Below are 19,613 nucleotides of genomic sequence, written 5' to 3'. Positions count from 1 at the left end.
GATAAATGATTGAATGAGTGAGATAGGAGGGTGTGGGTTGGATGAGTGTAAATTATTAAGGGTAGTTTGGGTAGTTTAGTTTAGTTAGAGTCGGAATGTTGTAATTAGATCGGGTTTTATAAAAATCGGCATCGTAATTCAGTTTGGATGCTAATTTTTGAATTAGGAGGGAAGTAAGGTGGTTATTACAAAAAATGGACATATAAGGGGGTTATTTGTAAAAAGAGGAACATATAAAGGGGTTATTTACAAAAAACACTTTTTTTAAAGATCAACAAGTTAAAATTGCATTTTCGTTTCGAGTACGTCTATTGAGGGACGGTCTCTCAATAACGGTAATAAAATAGTTATAAATTGTGATTAAAGATAAAATAAATAGTACATTTCTTATGTAAATATTAAATAGATACTCCCTCCATTCAACTCCACACTAACCCTATCTAATTTGCACAAGTTTTAAGAAAGAAATAAACAATGAATAAAAGTACATTAGGTTTATCAAAAATCTGCTTTATTAGTTGAAAAGTAGATTGGATTACCAATACAATTAAGGATTAAACTTCCCACCAAAAATTACATGTGTTTAAAAAGCCCACCAAATGAGCTGATTTTTTCAGTTTCACCCCAAAAAACATCAACTCACAATTTGCATATGGATAAACCTGTCTTAGTTAAGTACTGAAACTGCTTACACCACAAATATTTACACCACAAATTTTTACAGCTTCTCTAACAGAGAAGCAAATACAGTCTGAAAAAAAAAAGTTCCCCAAAAAAATTACAGCACTTCAACCATAAATTACAAAACCAAAAGCTAAAAATTACACAATCTTCAATCAATGGGTGCCAAATGCCTCTCTGAAGATTCCAGGCATGAAGTGGCAATCTATTTGCTTCAGCAATCGAAACAAGGGAAGCTCACCCGTGGTGATATGAAGGCAGCTGCTCTCAGATTTGGTGTGAAGGACAAAACTATCTCAAACATTTGGAAACTTGCAAAAGTAACAAGGGAAGTGGGTCAAGCATTAGATGTCAAGAGCAAAAGAATGGGTAACAAGAATAGGAAAAGACTACTTCCTGATGTTGAACATATAAAAACATTGGAATGGGGTCAAAGAGACACTATGGAAAGAGTCTCAAAAAATACAGGAGTAAGTATTGGGACAGTCCACTCTTGGGTATGTCAAGGTTTATTAAAACCACATTCAAGCCCACTCCATCCTCACCTCACGGATGCAAACAAGTACCAAAGGCTAAAACATGCTTTGAAGTGCTTAATAGTTGAACATGTTGCAGCAGATTTTATGGATCTTAATGCAATGCCAATCACAAAAATAAAATTTCTAGAAATGAGCCATATAATCCACATGGATGAGAAGTGGTTTTACATTTCTTATGATGGTCACAAATTTTATGTGGTTGACGGGGAAGAGCTACCACATAGGAGTTGTCAATCCAAGAGGTATATCACAAAAGTTATGTTTATGTGTGCATTTATTCAGAGGATGGGGAGTTGTTATTTGATGGGAAAATTGGAATGTTCCCTTTCACAAAACAGCAACCAGCAACAAGGTCAAGTAGAAACAGGCCAAGGGGTACAATGGAGACAAAGCCTATTGACTCTATTACAAAACAAAGAAAGAGAACGATCATGTAATGCAAGTCATACCAAATTTATCAAGACAAAGTGGCACGAAGGAGCAAGTAAAAACATTTACATTCAACAAGATAATGCAAGGCCTCACATAAAGAACAATGACCGAATTCATGGCGAGTTGCAAATTCAGAAGGTTTCAATATTCAGCTAATTTTTCAACCTCCTAACTCACCAGATTTAAATGTTAATGATCTTGGTTATTTTAGAGCATTACAATCCTTACACTCCAAAGAAGCAGCCAAATCAGTTGATGAATTAGTCAATTCAGTCATGCAAGCATATGTTGATTATGATCATTACAAACTCATTACAAAAAAACTCTTTTATTTATTAAAACGGTTTTATACGAGACTTTTTCTTATCCGACAAGACAATAGACTAGTTGATAGTTGAGAACTTGAGATACAAGAGTGACGGAGTGAGTGAGTAGTCAGTCCTTCACTCTTTCTACATTTGTGTTCCATCACATACCAAATTACCAACAGTAGATATTGTTCGCCATGATAATGATGTTCAGAAACTCAGGTACCTTCCTTCTTCGCTTTTCCCCTTTTCAATACCGATTTCATTCCCAATTATTTTCCCCAAATTACTCTCCTGTCATTGACGACCGCCGATTGTTTCTGGATTCCGTTAGAGAACAATGCCGATTAGGGTTTACTAGTATTGATATTCCGGTTTCATTATTTAATCAATTGAACTCTCTTCGTCCTCGCCCTTCTATTATCGTCTTCAATCAATTGTTTAATTCCATGTCCAAGATTAAACCCTACCCTCCTTACTCCACTGTTGTTGCCCTTTTTAATCACCTTGAATTGTCTGGTTGTCGCCCCGATATGCATTCCATTGGCATTCTCGCAAAGTGTTTTTCCGGTTTGGGCCGTGTTGATTTTGCCTTTTCTCTGCTGGGTAAACGCTTTAAGCTTGGCTACCCACTTGATATTATCATTATCACTACCTTACTCAACGGATTGATTGATTCTCATAAATTACACCTGGCTGTTCAATTGCTGCATAAAATCGTCAACCTTGGGATGCAGCCGTCCCTTCTTACATATGGTTCTATGTTCAAAGGTCTATGCCAATCTGGCGATAATGATGGTGCTCTCAGATTGCTCCGAAATATGGAGTCTAAAGCCCCTTTTAAGCCTGATGTTGTCATTTATAGCACCATCATTGATAGTCTGTGTAAAGACCGCTTGTTACCTCAAGCCCTTGGTCTTTTCAAGGAGATGAAAGCCAAGAGCATTTTGCCCAATGTTGTAACCTATACTACGTTAATTAGAGGGGCTTGTAGCTTAGGGTGTTGGGATCATGCCAATGAACTTTTGACCGAGATGTTGGACAACAACATTGCTCCCAATATTGAAACCTACAGTACCTTAGTCGACATGTACTGTAAAGAAGGAAATGTGGATGAAGCAAGGGCTATTTTTGAAGAGGCAACTAAGAGAGGTGTGCACCCTAACATTATTACCTACAATGCTTTGTTGGATGGGTACTGTTTGCGTGGAGAGATGGAGGAGGCAGAAAAGCTTCTAAATACTATGGTGAAAGATGGTGTCATGGCTGATGTTGTGACTTTCAATACCCTAATCAATGGATATTGCAAGTCTAAAAAGGTTGACAAAGCTTTGGAGATGTTCCATGATATGCATCTTAAAGGAACATATATCACTCCAAATGTTATCAGCTATAACACTATTATAGATGCCTTGTGCAAGCATAAGAGACTCCCGTGTGCAGTCCAGATTTATAAGGATATGCAAGAACGAAGTGTGGCACCCAATGTGGTCACTTACAATACACTGCTTGACAGCCTTTTAAGAAATGAACAGATTGATACGGCGATCTCTCTACGTAAAGAGATGGAGAATAATGGAGTGGCCCCTGATATTATCACATATAGTACGATAATTAATGGCCTTTGTGAAGCTGGGCGACTAGTTGAAGCAACGGAGGTGTTCTCTACTCTTGTAGCAAAGCGGTTACAGCCAAATGTAAGAACCTACACTATAATGATTAAAGTGCTATGTAGGCAAGGATTGTTAGGTGATGCAACCAAAATTTTAAAGGAGATGGCGGACAATGGATGTTCTCCAGATGAATGCTCCTACAATACAATTATTAAAGGGTTTCTCAATGCTAATGATATTGCCATGGCTTTGGATCATCTTCACACTATGACGAGCCTAGGATTTGCTGCTGATGCTGACACTTCTTCTTTATTTCTCAGTTTACTCACTTCCCCTAATGTTACTAATACAGACAAAGCTTTGCTTCAAAAGTATTTTCTGGAGAATAAAGGTATGTGACTCCGTGCTATTTTGGTATTAATGTTTTGAGAATGGACTATGACATATATTTAGCTCTACTTTGCTTCACGAATTTCTAAATTGGCTGATTATTTTCTTTATAATCCTAAAGCTATGTTTTTTTATTGTTAAAATCTGTGTATATAAATTTTAAAAGCATTTGTGCATATGGGAACATAGGAATTTCATCAAATATACTAAGGAATTTCATTTTATCTCTACTTCATTTAATGAATTTGTTAAGTGACTGTATGCCCTTTCTCATAGTTATAGACTATCTCTTGTTGGGTTAAATTACTTTTGGCATATTGAAGCTCTGATTATATGCTCTGAGTACTTAAAATTGAGGAAAAAAATTGATTGACAAACATACGTGTGTAAGTTGTTAAAGTGCTTCCGTGTTGCAAAGATTGATGGCCATTTTCCTGTGTTGAGAAATGTTCTTTGGTGATTGTTATTGGTTTTATCAGTGGAGTTGTTGATGAACTGACAGAATGCTTTGGTGATTGTTAGTCCTCGACTTTCTAGTGATTTAATCAGATTCTGATAGGTATTCAAAGAGCATTGGCATCAGCAGGATGATGGGGATCTAAGAAAACAGCGGATTTGAGAAGTCCCTGCATCCCAATTATCATCTTTGTAGATTGATTAGGGAGGGGTTTTTGTGTGGGGTTGGGGTTGGTTAATGAATAAAGAGAAGATAGATATAAAGGGAGTAGAGTTACTTTCTTTTAGGAGTTAAATTAATACTGGAGTAAAATATTAGAGGCTGAAAGTGAGGTGTGGAGCGTGTGTAGTTAGGAGAGGTGTCAGAATTGTGTACTGCTCACTCCACTCCCTTGTGTTGAGTATACTGTTTCTGTTTTTTTAAGCCTCCTAACTAGACCCTGAATGAGATAGCGACTAGTTGGCTAGTAGGTTTATTTCAACTAGTCGCCGTATCACTCCACTCCCTTGTGTTGAGTATACTGTTTCTGTTTTTTTAAGCCTCCTAACTAGTCGCTGAATGAGATAGCGACTAGTTGGCTAGTAGGTTTATTTCAACTAGTCGCCGTATCACAGCGACTAGTTACTTTAGTTACTTGATCCGTAAAAAAAAATAGAATGTTGATGTGGACCCATTCCGTGTAAATAGTATTGGAATGAGCCCCATTTTTGTAATTGTTTTCATTTAGAATGCCATTTAAGAAAAAAATTCTTTTGCTAAGGCAACCATGTTTTAGCTGCAAGGCGTTGAAATTGATTTGATTTAAAGTCTATATGATTACATTTTTCTAAGCATATGATTATCGTATTTAGATGGCATAATCTTAGTTTTTGCTACAATTCATAACACAGTGAGACATGCTTGTTAAGTTTGCATATTGCTCGCTGAATTTCTATAATCCTCTTTTGTTTATTTCACAGTTCCGAATCATACGAATTATCGGTTAGGTTGAACCGTCTTATGTCACATTTATCATTACGTGTTTGTCAAGTTTCTATTGCCAGGGGTGAAAGTTGATGGTTAGGTCAGGTTTAATACCATTACTAGAATACTAGGCTCTCCTATTGTCTCGGCCGGTACATTTTTTCATTTGTGGTATCATTTGGGCTTCATGGCCTATGATAGTGTGAGTTTCTATTAGTTTAGCGACAATTGCTCATTCTTCTGTTTCTTCAGTGAATGAATCACTAGTTAAATAGAGATTTAGGGTGTGTTTGGATTGAGAGAATTAGAGGGAAAGGGAGGGGAGGGAAAGGGAGGAGTTTAATTTCCTTTGTTTGGTTATAATATATGGAAGGAGGGAAATGGAAGGGAGGGGAATGAGAGGATTTAATTTCCCTCCTTTAGACCAAACTAAAATCTTTCCATCATTGGCAAGATTTGGAAGGAAAACTTTTTTTGATTCTCATTTCATCATCATCCTCCATCCATTCTACCATCTCCCTCTTCCTCCCCTTCCATCACCCTCTCATCATTTTTGTTATCCAAACAACCATAATTTATTTTCCCTCCCCTCCCCTCCCCTCCCTTACCTTTCCTTCCCCTCCCTTTCCCTCCTAAAAGGGTATCCAAACACACCCTTATAGTCCATAAGCCTTAAGTTTGGCTGGTGAGTCGCTTTATTCTTAACATCATCATCATCCAGTTATTGGTCAAATTACTTGATTTAACTTTTTTGTGTGGCTATGACATATTTTGAGTTGTATTTTGCATTTATTTAAATGGCTGCTAGTTTTCTCTATAACCCTAAGCCTCTGCCTTTTTTTTTTTTTTTTTTTTTTTTTTTTTTCTGTTTTTTTATATTTTCTTGTTAAACTATTTGTGCATTGAAGTTCTGATGATAAGTTATGAGTAACTCTTTTTACTAAATATCAGGGGAAGAAAAAAAGAATGAACGAAGCAAGATGTGATTGAAAACTGAGAAGCTCTACCAAATAAACAAGGATAAACGGTGGGTGTTATTGTGTTACACAAATCGATGGCCTTTCACTGCATAGAGAAATAGAGTACAATGGAGTGGTCCCTTGTATTCTCACGTACATTATTATCGCTGATGGCTGTAGTAAATTAGCGAGATTGCTCGGGGAAACCTTTAAGCTGTTATTTTCACTTGTAACGAAGTGGCGGCAGGCTTGCAGTCGGCTGAGTATAGATACCTGCAATGTTATGTCAAAAAGCTTCAAGAGCATGGGCTATTAAAACAACTATCAAAGAAAACAGAAGATGTTACATGTGCCCCAAATGATCTTACCTTCTTCTGAACATCCGTTAATTTCGTATCTTATTGTTAATGAAATGGGAAGGAGTGGACAAGCACATCACGGAGTTGCACTCTCATCTCGAATGTGGTCCTAAGGTGGTAGGCATAGACCATAAGAAGCCTATGCTGCCCTACAGTTACAGACTTGGCGAATGCCTGGTTATTCACTTGGATCGGGTGGACACCCCTGTGATTTGTTCCTAAATCGTTGGACAATTTTCTCAAGTGGCCCGAAAATTTACTTTGTTAGAATTACCCTGCCTGCAACAATAATCTACTGCCCCAAATATAGCCATAATAATATTACGGTTAAAGTTGGGGAGTTGGCTGCTAGAGTTGTCACATAAACCAGAATTAGCGGTGCTCTGGGTGATATAACTACAGAAGTTGATGTCGAATACTTTATTAGAGTTTGGCTTCTGGTGCTACTGAATTTCAAGTCGATTCGAAGAACTTTGGACGTTTTACAGAAGAAAATGTCATGGCTGTGATTTCAGATGCTTCTGGAGCTTTTTTTTAAATATTTTATTTTGGGCCGTTTCATTTGATTATTTACGTGTCCATTTTTGGTCACTCACAACATTTCCAAAGTCTTTTCATGCCTCTCTACTCCACTTGTTTTGTATACTAGTTGTTGCTCCGCGCCCTATCGGGCGCGGTGCCCCAAATTGGTGAAATGCTAAGCGAAAACAAGTTAGAAGTATGTGAACAGAAAAGGATATGTTCCATCATATATTTAGAAACGACGGACCGAGTATAACAGTGATGGCACAATTGGCAAAAATGTCTGAAAACACGATGTTGGATGCAAAATAATTAGAGAAGAACATCCGTAAAATAGATCACGAAGAATAGTCTGCAATAGATATACATGTATTCATGTATATGCTCGTAAATACTATGCATTCGGACATATGTATGATACTTAGACGCCTCATTGGTACAAGTTGTACAACTATCAAATATCATGATACACTACTATAGTGTTTTGGGTAAAAATAAAAATAACAATATTGCTGTTGCTGAAAGCTTAGTTGTTGAAGGGACATTGAATTCACCAACTCTTATGCAAGAGGTAGTGAGACTAAGAGCACCCACATCCAAGAGGATGATTTTCTCCTCTTATTTTTTCTCTTTCCTTTTCTAATTTGGACACCTCACTTTCACCCATATTCCACTATCTTCATCCTCTCATTTTTTCTCTTCTTAAAAAAATTGCACATCAAAGAGGATACTTTTATCATCCTCTCCTATGTGTTTTGTTACCAAAAAATAAAAAATAAATATATTATATGCCACATGGTAGATGATGGATGAGTAGTGTGCACAAGGGCCAATGTTGCATATCCTCTAAAAATAGAGGAAGTGTTCCTCTTCCTCCTTCTAAGAGGACATGTAACATTAGTTCCACATTGAAGAGGACATCCTCTTAGATGAGAGAGAGTCCTAAGAGGATGGTCCATCCTCTTCAATGTGGATGCTCTAACTGTTAGAAGCAGCAAGCATTCAAAATGGCTCGTTGACTTCTCCTAGAAGCATGATTTGTTCAAAGACGACTAAACCTTTGAGCAGCGGTGTGGCGTGTTCCACATAGGACAAAGCGTAAGATGCAAGTATTCTAAAGGTGAATAAAAGGTTGTATCTTGTTAATCACCAAGGCCTTTCCCGAGTCAAAAGCTGCTAGTTTTGTTCATCTGTTGGAGCACGAAAGTAAAATGTGAGTGTTCCATCAACTAAATACTACTTTGCAGCCACTTTAAAAATTGAAACAAAACCACTCACTAACCCAACTGTTCAGCAAAGCAAAGCAAAGGGGACCCAATATAATTTTTAAAAATTATTACAGCAGAAAGATGAGCATCCAACAGTTTTAACACTCAGGCGTCAAATTTTCGACCTATCTGATGATCAGGACTGTCCACTGTCCTAGTGACGTCTACATCTCATATATCAACTAAACCTACTCATTCCAGAGCGTCCAGGCCATATTTAATACAAAACATTTACATCATCAACTTTAGAACCTTTCAAACATTCGATATTCGGAGTAGATTTTTCTCTACAAATCTTAACTGATGTTGTGATCTGGCTCCATCATTCTGAAGGTTTTCTATCATTAGGAGCATTTTAAATGAATATCATTATATGGATACAAAAATCCATCCTCAATACTGGTTACAGAGTTGAAAAGCCACTCAAAGTTAAGACCAGTTGGAGAAGTAATGAAAAGAACTGCAGTTTCATTATAGGTGTATTATACGTTAGATAGGATAGTAAAATTGTAAAGTCCTAATAGGCTAGTTTATTCGCAATATTGTAAATAAGAACTCAAAATAGAATAAATCAAATCACATCCAAAAAGCAAATTAGCTGCCACAAAAAAAATAACAAGAGAAACAAAAGAAGAATAAAGGGCAGAAACTGTTAGGGCGTGGAATTGACAGTAAAGTGAAAAGCGAGGTTACTTGTTTGCTGAGCGGAGTGATGAAATGGACATGATTGGACCTATGGATCACAACACCTATAGCTGAAGTTTCGAATTTTGCCCCCAAAAATTCAAAGAAATGCCCAAGATAAGCCTATTTTTCGTCTCTGAAAACAACATCGACACTCACTCCCATAAACCCAAACCATCAAAACCTTATGAACCCTTCGGAACCATAAATCGAAACCGCATCACAGAAATTGCCAACAAAAGAAAACTAACTGTGGTTCTTATGCTAGTTCAAAGTCTGAGCTTATATCTAACGAAAAAGCAAAGCTAATAGAAAAAAAGAAAACACAACACCAAATTAAGGGAAAGCATCCTAAACTTGAAGTAGGCAATATCAACAACATTGTAGTGATATCCTCTGCTCCCGTAAGTAGATTTAAACAAACAGTCTACCCAATTTGTGAGTCGTCATATCAACAAACAATAGTATCCAACAATATCGAGGTAACTTCCTTACAAACTCAAAAACACCATCTTCATCGTCAAACCTAGCCTTAGTACACAAATTCAAAAGCGTTGGTTTTCTCGTTCATCTTTATCTGTTTCCATTCGTTTTCAATCAAATTGAGAAGTAAGTCCAGAAACACTTCATCATACTGTCAAAAATAAGGCAATAAGATCCTCAATATCATACATTCCCATCCAAAAATAGCAGGTTCGGTCAAGCAGAAACTTAAATAGATAAGGTTGTAGCTATCACATAAACCACAGTACATCTAATCATTTCCTTTTGCCAAACTTTCTCAAGACGTACCATGCACACAAGTGAAAATTCTCATGATTCTGACCAATTTATACAAGGCAACAGATGCATGAACACATAAATTCTACATTCGAATGCCCTCTTTTCAATCCAGAAACCTGATTACCTGAACACATCTTACATGTCATTCTTACGATTTTTCAATATTTTTCGGACCTCTTCTTCTCCTAACATGTTAATTGACTGGCACACCATTAGTTGGAGGCTAAAGAACTATACGTATAAACTACAAACTATTTTATGATGCACAATCGCCATGGATTATCCTAAACATCAATCCGATTATCACAAACTACGAACATAATGTAAGCAAAAGTAGGCTAAAAAGATTTAATATCTTGCAGAGAGTTCAAAGTTTGCTGTATTACCTCATCATCTCGCACCCTCCTCACTTCCTTCAACAATCACACTACCCTATTTTGCTGCCTTCTTAGGAGTGTGATGCCTTCACACTGCCATCAACCTTGCCCTCCTTCACCATCATCGTCAGAACCTATGCATATATGCACAAATGATTAGTAAATGAATATGAAATTAGGAATAAGAGACAAACCCAATTTCCGCGTACCAAATTAACCATCTAATATGATTCGTCAGGGCGGGGAGGACCTTAAATTCTCTCACAAATTTACACCGTTAGGTCCGCCAAATTACCCTGACAGAAACTCAGCTTACAGAAATTTCATAATTAACCTCTAAGTATAAGAGGCTTAATTACCTTCCAGAATGTGCTTCCAGAATGTGTAGAAGGATAAGTGTATCTGACTAATTAAGGGTGAATAAGAATGTTTGGAAGATACTGAACTACAAAGTTACATGTTCATCTTCAGGGACCTACAAACTAAAAATATATATTGTGCGACTCAAATACACACAAAACCTCCCCAAACTCAAATATGCCTGTCAGAAACTCTGAATTATAAAACAATGACCACGATACACTTATAAAGTCAGAAACTTTGGTACGACAAGACCCCAGAATATGAAAAACTGAAAAGAGCAAATTATGTCGGTGTATATGAACCCACGGGACTCTCCGGGAGTATTAAAAAACTGACAAACAAATATAAGCACAAAGAAACGTCAACTAAACACAAAATTGCATTAAACCTCAATATAACTCTAAAAAGAAATATCGCAAACACTAATGTGAGATGGTCAATTGGAAAGAAAAAACAGCAACCCACGAAAAATAAGCAAATACCCACTTTAATCAAACCCTAGAACCAGTTCAATCAATATCAATATAAATATAATATAATATATATAAATATAATAATAAATTAAGCGTACAATTTTAAAAGAAAAAAGTTGGGAACTTGGAGTGAAGTGGGATGATGTTGCCATGCGTTGCTTAACCCTAACCCGTTGCCAGTGGCCATTACATAGACAAGATGCACACACACGAAAGAACTGTTGCTTATCGTATTATGTTTAAGGCACAAACCAGTCAGGACAATAAGTAAGAACATACACAAGACGCACACACCAGAACCGTCTGTTTAGGCACCATCTATTCAATGAGACGTCAGTAGACGGTCTTCGATTCGCGTGTCTCTGCAAAAACAACAGCACATCTAGTCAAGGTACATTCTGTTGTTTCTGCAAAGACAAAAGAATAGAAGTCACTAAATGTCTTTGAGCTTGCACCGGAGTCAAAATATAGCAGAAACTCTCAGCCAAGGCACCACTTCAACCTAGGCACCACTTCAACCTGTAGATTGATGTTGAAATTATTAGAGGTCAGGCTAGGTAAATTCTGTCGTCAATGACAGCGTGGCAGGTAAAAATTGTTTAAAAAGTGCCACTTTATGAAACTTTATCTGTAGAATGTCCAGACATTAAAAAAAAAAGTGAACTAACAAAAGTTACAGTGGAAAACAAGGTAAAACATAGTAACAAAACCTTAGGTCTAAGTCATTTACCCATCAAGCAATGATATTCATTGGTGACACGTAAATGAACTAAAATCTTAAAAATGGTCTGAATTTCCTAAGTCTCGAAAATTGGTTGTTCAATTAAGCTTGTTCAAAATAATTTGAACATTGATGTAGTTCACGGTTTAAGCTTCAGTAAATCCATAACTAAACCATGAGGTAGGGAATTAATGCAAAACAGATCCAGAAAAGCTGTATATTTAGAATATCACTGCAAATTCTAAATAAGCTCGTGATTCGAAGCAAAAAAAACACATATAAAACCTACGGAGCCAAAGATCCATCACTGAAACTGGGCTGCAAAATATGTTACTTATCCACAAACATTCCCGAGTACAAATTCACACATATTATAGTACAACAAAATTATCTCAATGTCAGAAAAGACTACCAACCTATTGCTATAGTTAGGTAACATGCCAATGTGTTTACAAAACAAGAAGATTGTCCATGAATGAAAAGAATCCTTCACAAATTGCTCCAAAGCGAAACATTTAATGGCTCATTTTGCTCTCCACCGAATACCATAGCTAGTATATGATATAATAAGTTTTTTTTTGTTTTTTTTTGTGTGTGTCATATGAGCCACAAACCACAAGGGCGTTAAAATCTAAGGGAAGAGGATCTGAAATCACGCCATATTGTTCATAATACCATCGCCTTAACTGCTAGAGTAAGTAGTAAGCTCTCTCCATTTAGCCATAAGATACAATACTATGCATTGTGAGGAGATACGAAATGTACAAAGATTAATAGTTAGCTGCTCATTATACACTAAAGATTCGCAACAAAGACTAACAAACCCATTAAAGTGAAACCCTAACTTAGTAGGCAAACTCACCGTAAACTACTGAACAAACATTGTCCAACATATAACACCCAACAACACTCAAAACCTAACCTGTAAACACAGCTAGCAAAATAAACCAACTAAACAACAGCCAGCGGAACAAGCAGCTGTCCTAGCAACAACTATAAAGTAAGAACCTTTGCTCTTTGGTACGGTGAGAACTGATAAGCACCACCAAACTGAAAAGAGCCAGTTGTGCCGTCGTTGAGCATATGAATGAATGAAACCAGCAAACGAGAAAGTAGGTGAGGATTTGAAGGGAGATATCAACGGTGGGGAGGGTTAGGGGTTACTATTGCTAAGGAACAGTTGGGGAATAAAAGGGACGGAGGGCAAAACTCGTCCCAAAGCGACTAAATATAAGACTAATACAAACAGTGACATGAATTTCTAAAGCCTCCTACCTTAATTAACAAAAGTAACTAACCATTAATCTTAAAACCATAACAAACTCATCAAACAACAGTATTTAGCAGCAGTCATTCAACATTAGTAAAATGAGTGCATAACTAATGAAACCACAAAGGTAAACGAGAATAAGATGGCATACTGAATAGTGAATACATGGTTGTTGCCGCCGCCGTCATCGCCATCACACCAACTCCTTGTGCAAAATACCGAGAAATTAGATCAAGATATAAATATTGTATTCCATCCCAGAAAAATTATATACCGCTTGTCAGCGCATGTTTGCGGAGCTAAAAACGAAAACACTGGAATTGAAAAATTAGGGAATCTCACCTCCGACAATTGCACTCAAACACAGGACAGTCCGTAAGGCGAGATAAGACACTGACCTAGCTGAATCTTTTAACCAATAATATACAAAAGAAAAAGAAAGACGGACAAAATTTGTCATTTCTCACCATAATCCGCCGTCTTTATCACCTAGCTACAGTTTACTAAGTCCTCCTTTTTAAAAAGTAAGGAAAGAGAAGGGAGCAAAATCTGGAACTCTATCGTGACAAGAAGTGTCCAACAAACAAAGACGAGATAAGAGAAGTGGTTTACCCCTCATTTTGAGTTCCATCACACCGTAAGAAAAATATTTTTTGAAATCCAGTCAGTAAGCTTGAATTATAAAATCCGGAAATTTGGTACGGCGATAATCAAGGATATGAAAATTTGAAGAGAGCAAATTATACTGATATATGTGTACTCATGGATCCTTCAGGAGTATTAACATATCGACGACCAAGTATAAGCTAAAACAAACGTCAATTAAAGACAAAATCTCATTAAACGTCAATTCAACCCAAAAAAAAAAAAAAATACCTCAAACAAACACACTGATGTGACTTAGTCAACCGAAAAACTACCCGCAATCAAACCCTAGAACCAGTTCAATCAGGAGAACTTACCATCAACTATCGACTTACCGCCATAAAATCAAACTAACCCCATTAAGGTAATAACCTAATTAAGCGGGAGAACTTATCATCAACTGCCGACCTACCGCCATCTCACATGAATCACGCAGACAAAGAAACAAATAAATTAAACATCATCCAGCAGAATAAACGGCTAGGCATACCACGTAAACCATACAGTACTCTAGAACAATTTTAATACCTATCATAAATTCTAGGAATAGAAACTATTATCATTAAGAGATACTAAAATGCACTACCCACAAAATTTCCGACTCACCCCATAACCATCACATAATTCATAGCCACTCACTCCACAACCCAACAACCTCATATGTACCGTGGACTAAACAAAGGCCTCACTAAACTGTCAACGCTAAAGACTGTTACCAAAAGGATTCAGAACTCGCACGAAACACTTACAAATCGTAGACCAGGCCACATTATATTGCTCAGATGGCCAATTACTTACTCTCGATCAAGTCACTACTTATAAGCTAAAGTAAAACAATGAATGATTAATTAAGAAGAACTTTAAAAGTGCAATGGCTTATGACCAGTTATCTGAAAATTTAACTATTCAGGACAACATAGCCGAAAATGTAGTCAACTCATCGTCTCACCAAATTTCGCACAAACCAATCGCCTTTATTATTACACAACCAACATCTCTTTAAAACCCACAAAATTCTAATACGCCACCTTTTCAGACTCAAGAACTAAGCTAAAGAAACCCTAAAACCAAAATATAAAACCAGTTAAGAAAACATTCAGTAACCAGGCTGCCATCTAAATCGAAAAGGGACATGTAGATGATACCTATGCAGGAGAAATTGAATGGCCATATCTACACTCCCGTTTGACGAAGACCTGACACGAAATGAAAAGTAGTTAGATGATTAATTAAAAACCCTGTAATTCAATAATAGCGGTGGCGTAGAAATGGATCAACTTGATAGCTGACACGAAACTCCAGAAACAGAACAACAATCCCAATCGCATAAATATATCAAAAGATCTACCATGCCCACCATAATCAGACTCGGAGAGAGGTAAAAGCGGAGCGGAGCCAAAGCTGCTTCAGATTTTCTAGGATCCCGCAACTTGGCTGATGACTACTCGTTTACAGACTCAACTCTTATAACTGCCCTAGATTTTAAAACCAACTAAAGGAAAAAAAGCAAAAGATAAAAAGAGCTACCAAGCTTACCATCATCAGAAGGAGCAAAGAGAATGAGACCGTCATACAAGTTACTTTTCTCAAAGTAAAACCTACAAACATAACTGAATTAAACGGTAATCATTAGTCAAAGTAAGCCAAAGTATAATCTGCTAACACACTGAATTTAAAAGTTAACCAATAGCCGACTACATCCATACACAACTACCGCACCCAAATCCCAAATCATCTGATACTGTAAAGTAATGAACAAACAAAAATAATGGGAATAGTAAACAATGTCGAAACAATAGGTCAGGTTACATAAGTCCCCAATAAACATAGATAAGTAAAAGACATGAATAGCAAGGCAAATATCAATATAAAGTAAAGGCAATAACATCGAAATAAATAAAAAAAAGGAATAGGAAAGAAGGGGAAGACACACCGGAATTAAAAATTATGAAGTTGAATGAGCAAGATGATGATGTTGAGCACAACGATGATCTTGAATACCTCAAATTATTGTCTCCATAACTACCAGGGGCCAAAAATGAGTGGCCCCACACTCTCATAAGCACGAGGAATCCTTTCGGAAACCATAAACGAGATGATCAGAGGTCGTGCGGTCACCCCATCAATCAATGGTCGCCTGCAAATTTCGAAATCAAGCAATAGGGTAAAGATGAGTATGCAAGTTAAGAATCAACATGGTAAAGATGAGTAAAGAAAGGAATTGATATAGTTGAATGGGGAATGAGTAGCACAAATAATCACCAATCAAACCAAAAAAACAGGAAACAAAAAACACAAAAAAACGGCTACACCCAGTTGAAAACAAATTTGAGGAATCATTATAATACCCTAACACAATCGAAAATGAATTCAAAATCGCAGTTAGGTAAATGAATAAACAATGAAAATGAATTTATAAAACAAAAAATCAGTATATAACGGATTCAAACTGAATAATTTATGAGTAAATACCTGTGAGATGCTAGATTTTTCGGAGCAAACTGCATTAAGGTGTGAGAAGGAAGATATTAACAACGAGGAGTGGAGTAGGATGATAGAAAGAATTGTGAAGGGTGTGGCTAGGAGTGAATAAAAAATGGAGGCTTGAGATGTAATTGGAAAAAATCTAACGGCAGAGGGAGGGACTTGGGTGGTACTATTCATAGCTACAGTACCACCAAGTCCTCTCTTTTTAAAGTGTAGGGATATGCTCGATGCTGTCCCACGACTCAACAAGGCCACAATAGCTTCACCAGATTCTTCCGTCTCAATTATTTATTTACCTTTAAAATTTATTGGGAAAGGTATTTTAGGCCTTGTTTGGTTGCCACTCAAAATATGGGGGAATTGAAAAATCCCATGAATTGGTAAAAATATTGTTGTTTGGTTGCCTAAATTCCCATGATTTCTTTTTTCCTAGGAGTTGTCAACTCCTCCATAATGGGGGAGTTTAATTACCTAAAGCCTCAGGTAGTTGGAAACTCCTGTGTCCATTTAATTCCGCCATGTCAACCAAACGAGTTTTAAGCAATTCACATGAATTCTTCAATTCACGTGTTTTTAAAACTAACGGGAGATTAATTCCACCATGACAACCAAACGACACCTTAATGAAACGTAACAAACGACGACAGGAGTATCCCCGAATGAAGCAATAGTGGGAGTCTGGGAGAGTATTAAGCATATACTTCCTTTGTTCCAATTATTTTGCCTTTTTAATCTTTGGTGGAGTATTTTAATCAAAGACACCGGTGTGGAACGATTGTAACAAAATGTTGTTTCTTCAACTAATGAAATCGATGGCCTCCCATTAAACTGCTGACAGAAAAGCCGGAAGTAGGGACTAATGACATAGAAAGAGAATCATAGTTACGATACCGTCGATATAACCAAGTTTTCCTTTATGACATAGAATGAGAAATCACCACATGATCTTAATGATGAGTTAGTTTAATACAACAGTCACTTGAAGCCCTGGGAAGCATAAACAAATCCTTGCTTATTGGCAATTCGTCCTCTTTATCATCACAGTAATAACCTCTACGTACGATCAATTTCTTCAGGAATCTCGTATTTCTAAGAAGATGTCCTAGAAGTAATAACATACCCTCATCATAACCACAAAAGTCATGCACTTCGATCACTTTGACATGGCATGAAAACGGTATTAGAGATTCACTTGGACGTGACATTACTGGTAAATTATTACAGCAGCGACGAAAACTCTGAAAGAAAAATATGAGCGAACAAGTGAGAAAAATAATAATTAATCAATTAGTTAACTGTTAAAAAGAGTATATCTAATTGATGCTAACCGGTTCAAAGACGACAACTTCAAGCCGAGGAGATTTGTCAAGCACACTTGTCATAGATTTCAATGAATTATAAGACAAGGGGGGAAGGCGTAATCTTGATAGGCTAGGAAAAACGGGCACTTGCCTCTTATCGCCCGTCATAACAAGACACTGTGTGCCATGAAAAAAAATATGAAAAATATGTTAAGATTTCATTTTCAACGAAGTCAAATACTCGCTCAAAAAACTCTCAATTACTTCCAAATCCTGCTCTGGCGGAAGCAATTGGGAGTACGAGGATCTATGGTAATGTTGTTATAAGATGATAAAAATGTGAGAAGCACAAATTATACATATACCTGGACTGAATCAGATAGAAGATGTAGTTCTGTGGTTTTATAGGCAACATCTCTTAAAAGATCACGGTCATCCTCGAAAGAACGATAGTTATCTGAAGGCCAGCTAAACTGTAGCTTTGCCTCGACAAGGGAACATGAATTTTTCCACAAAGGAACAATTTTCACACCAACAACGCTATAGTATGTTAAATACGCCAAATTAGGCGCTTCAATCTGTAAGATCCCATTCCTAACATAACAATGTTTTATTCTTAGCACTTTGACTAGTCCTATGGAAATAGTTACATGACCCCTAGCATACAATCCACAATTATCGAGAGTTAATTCTTCGAGAAATTCACACTTAGATAACAATCTTTCTGTTTCATGATTATCATCAAATCCAACATGTTTTAGGTGAAGAATCTTGAGGTTCGGCAACCCTGATGATAGAGAAAACTTGGGAACACGGCACGGATAACCTATCACTTTCAGTTTTACCAATGTTTTGCACATTACAAAGGCATCTGGCAACTCGTTTTCATTAACCGAATAATAAAGCTCCTGAACACCCTTTTGTGCCGCATGCTCAACCCACGCATTCAAATGTGATTTATTATAGGTGCCTCGACAGTCGAGACTAAATTTCCTGATAGGCGGTGACATTTGGTGCAGTTTCAAGACTTTATAAACAAATTTCTTAAACTTTCTCTCTCGTCGTTGGGGTTTGAAACATGCATCGTTCAAAATGAGACAATCAGTCAACGTAAAGAGGAACGTAAAGAGGTACCGCCATCTCCTCGATAGAATACTTGTTCTCACAGCATAACTTGTTGGTAGAAATAAAAGTATGTTAACGAGCAATTCATCAGGTAAATTACTTATTTTATCCAAATGACGCTTACTTCTTTGGTCTTCTACAAGTTTACCACGTTTTCTAGATGACTTCATTGCCTTTACAAGACTCTATCTGAAATGAATTGCGGGCAAAATTAAGGAATTACCATGCTAAGAATCAGCAAAACATCTAAGCTATAAAATTTGTTGATAATTTCAAACTACAATAATAATTTCATGCAAGATGAAAGACACTAATTTCAAATTAGTTTTATGTAAGATCGTTTTTCAGAGAAAAAAAAGTGAAAAATCGGTAAAAATATTTGTTTTGCATTACACAAGTTCTTGTGTAAGACGTCTTACCCAAGAAACGGTATCACTTCTAATATTCCTCCGTCTCCGTGTGCAATTAAATCATTGAAAATTTTATATTAAAAGTTTTGATTTTTTTTCTAGTTTACGCTCGCTCTCGTATGTTCTTACCCTAATTTCAAATTTTATTTGTTTCCACCACGGCTCCTTATAACAATCAATGTCATACAATTTCATTGGCAATCACATAATACGCTATTGACTTTTTTTTTTTTACTACGGGTAACTTTTAACCTTATCAGGAAAAAATTTAACCACGAAAAAAGTCGTAAGAGAAACCTTACCGACTGAAACGGTAACAACAGGGTATAGAAAAAGTACTTACAAAGACTTGTTAGGTTTAGGCAAAGCGTAGTTGCTAGTCGAGTCGTCGTGCACTGTCGTTCTTCACTACCGCACCTCGGCCATAATTTAGTTTCCGAAAACAGAGACTTAAATTGTCATAGAATCGTATGTTGAGTAGAA

The 19,613-nt window shown here is 36.7% G+C and overlaps 2 protein-coding genes and 1 long non-coding RNA gene across 10 annotated transcripts; 1 reads left to right on the top strand and 2 right to left on the bottom strand.

The window, feature by feature from the left end:
* The first annotated feature begins 1,812 nt into the window (after positions 1-1,812).
* On the top strand, positions 1,813-6,775 carry LOC141597377 (uncharacterized). The gene is made up of 2 exons (XM_074417820.1): positions 1,813-3,964; positions 6,335-6,775. The coding sequence occupies exons 1-2, from the start codon at positions 2,158-2,160 to the stop codon at positions 6,367-6,369; spliced, it is 1,842 nt and encodes a 613-aa protein (XP_074273921.1). The 5' UTR covers positions 1,813-2,157; the 3' UTR covers positions 6,370-6,775.
* Positions 6,776-8,224: 1,449 nt separating this feature from the next.
* Positions 8,225-16,451, bottom strand: LOC141597378 (uncharacterized). Of its 8 annotated transcripts, none has more exons than XR_012522753.1 (9): positions 16,280-16,448; positions 15,741-15,944; positions 15,344-15,417; positions 14,953-15,003; positions 13,314-13,367; positions 11,627-11,690; positions 11,451-11,533; positions 10,345-10,469; positions 8,225-8,413 (listed from the first exon to the last, which is right to left on the bottom strand). It is a non-coding gene; the product is annotated as an uncharacterized LOC141597378 (long non-coding RNA). The 8 variants fall into 8 exon arrangements; XR_012522755.1 differs by having other exon boundaries at positions 11,466-11,533; XR_012522754.1 differs by having other exon boundaries at positions 11,424-11,690; positions 16,280-16,450.
* Positions 16,452-17,948: 1,497 nt separating this feature from the next.
* LOC141595780 (F-box/LRR-repeat protein At3g59190-like) lies at positions 17,949-18,890 on the bottom strand. The gene has a single exon (XM_074415744.1). The coding sequence runs from the start codon at positions 18,888-18,890 to the stop codon at positions 17,949-17,951; it is 942 nt and encodes a 313-aa protein (XP_074271845.1).
* Positions 18,891-19,613: the final 723 nt, after the last annotated feature.

Source organism: Silene latifolia, chromosome 8 (genome assembly GCF_048544455.1).
Source record: "Silene latifolia isolate original U9 population chromosome 8, ASM4854445v1, whole genome shotgun sequence".
Taxonomy (NCBI): Eukaryota; Viridiplantae; Streptophyta; class Magnoliopsida; order Caryophyllales; family Caryophyllaceae; genus Silene; species Silene latifolia.
This window is presented reverse-complemented; position numbering and strand designations above follow the sequence as displayed.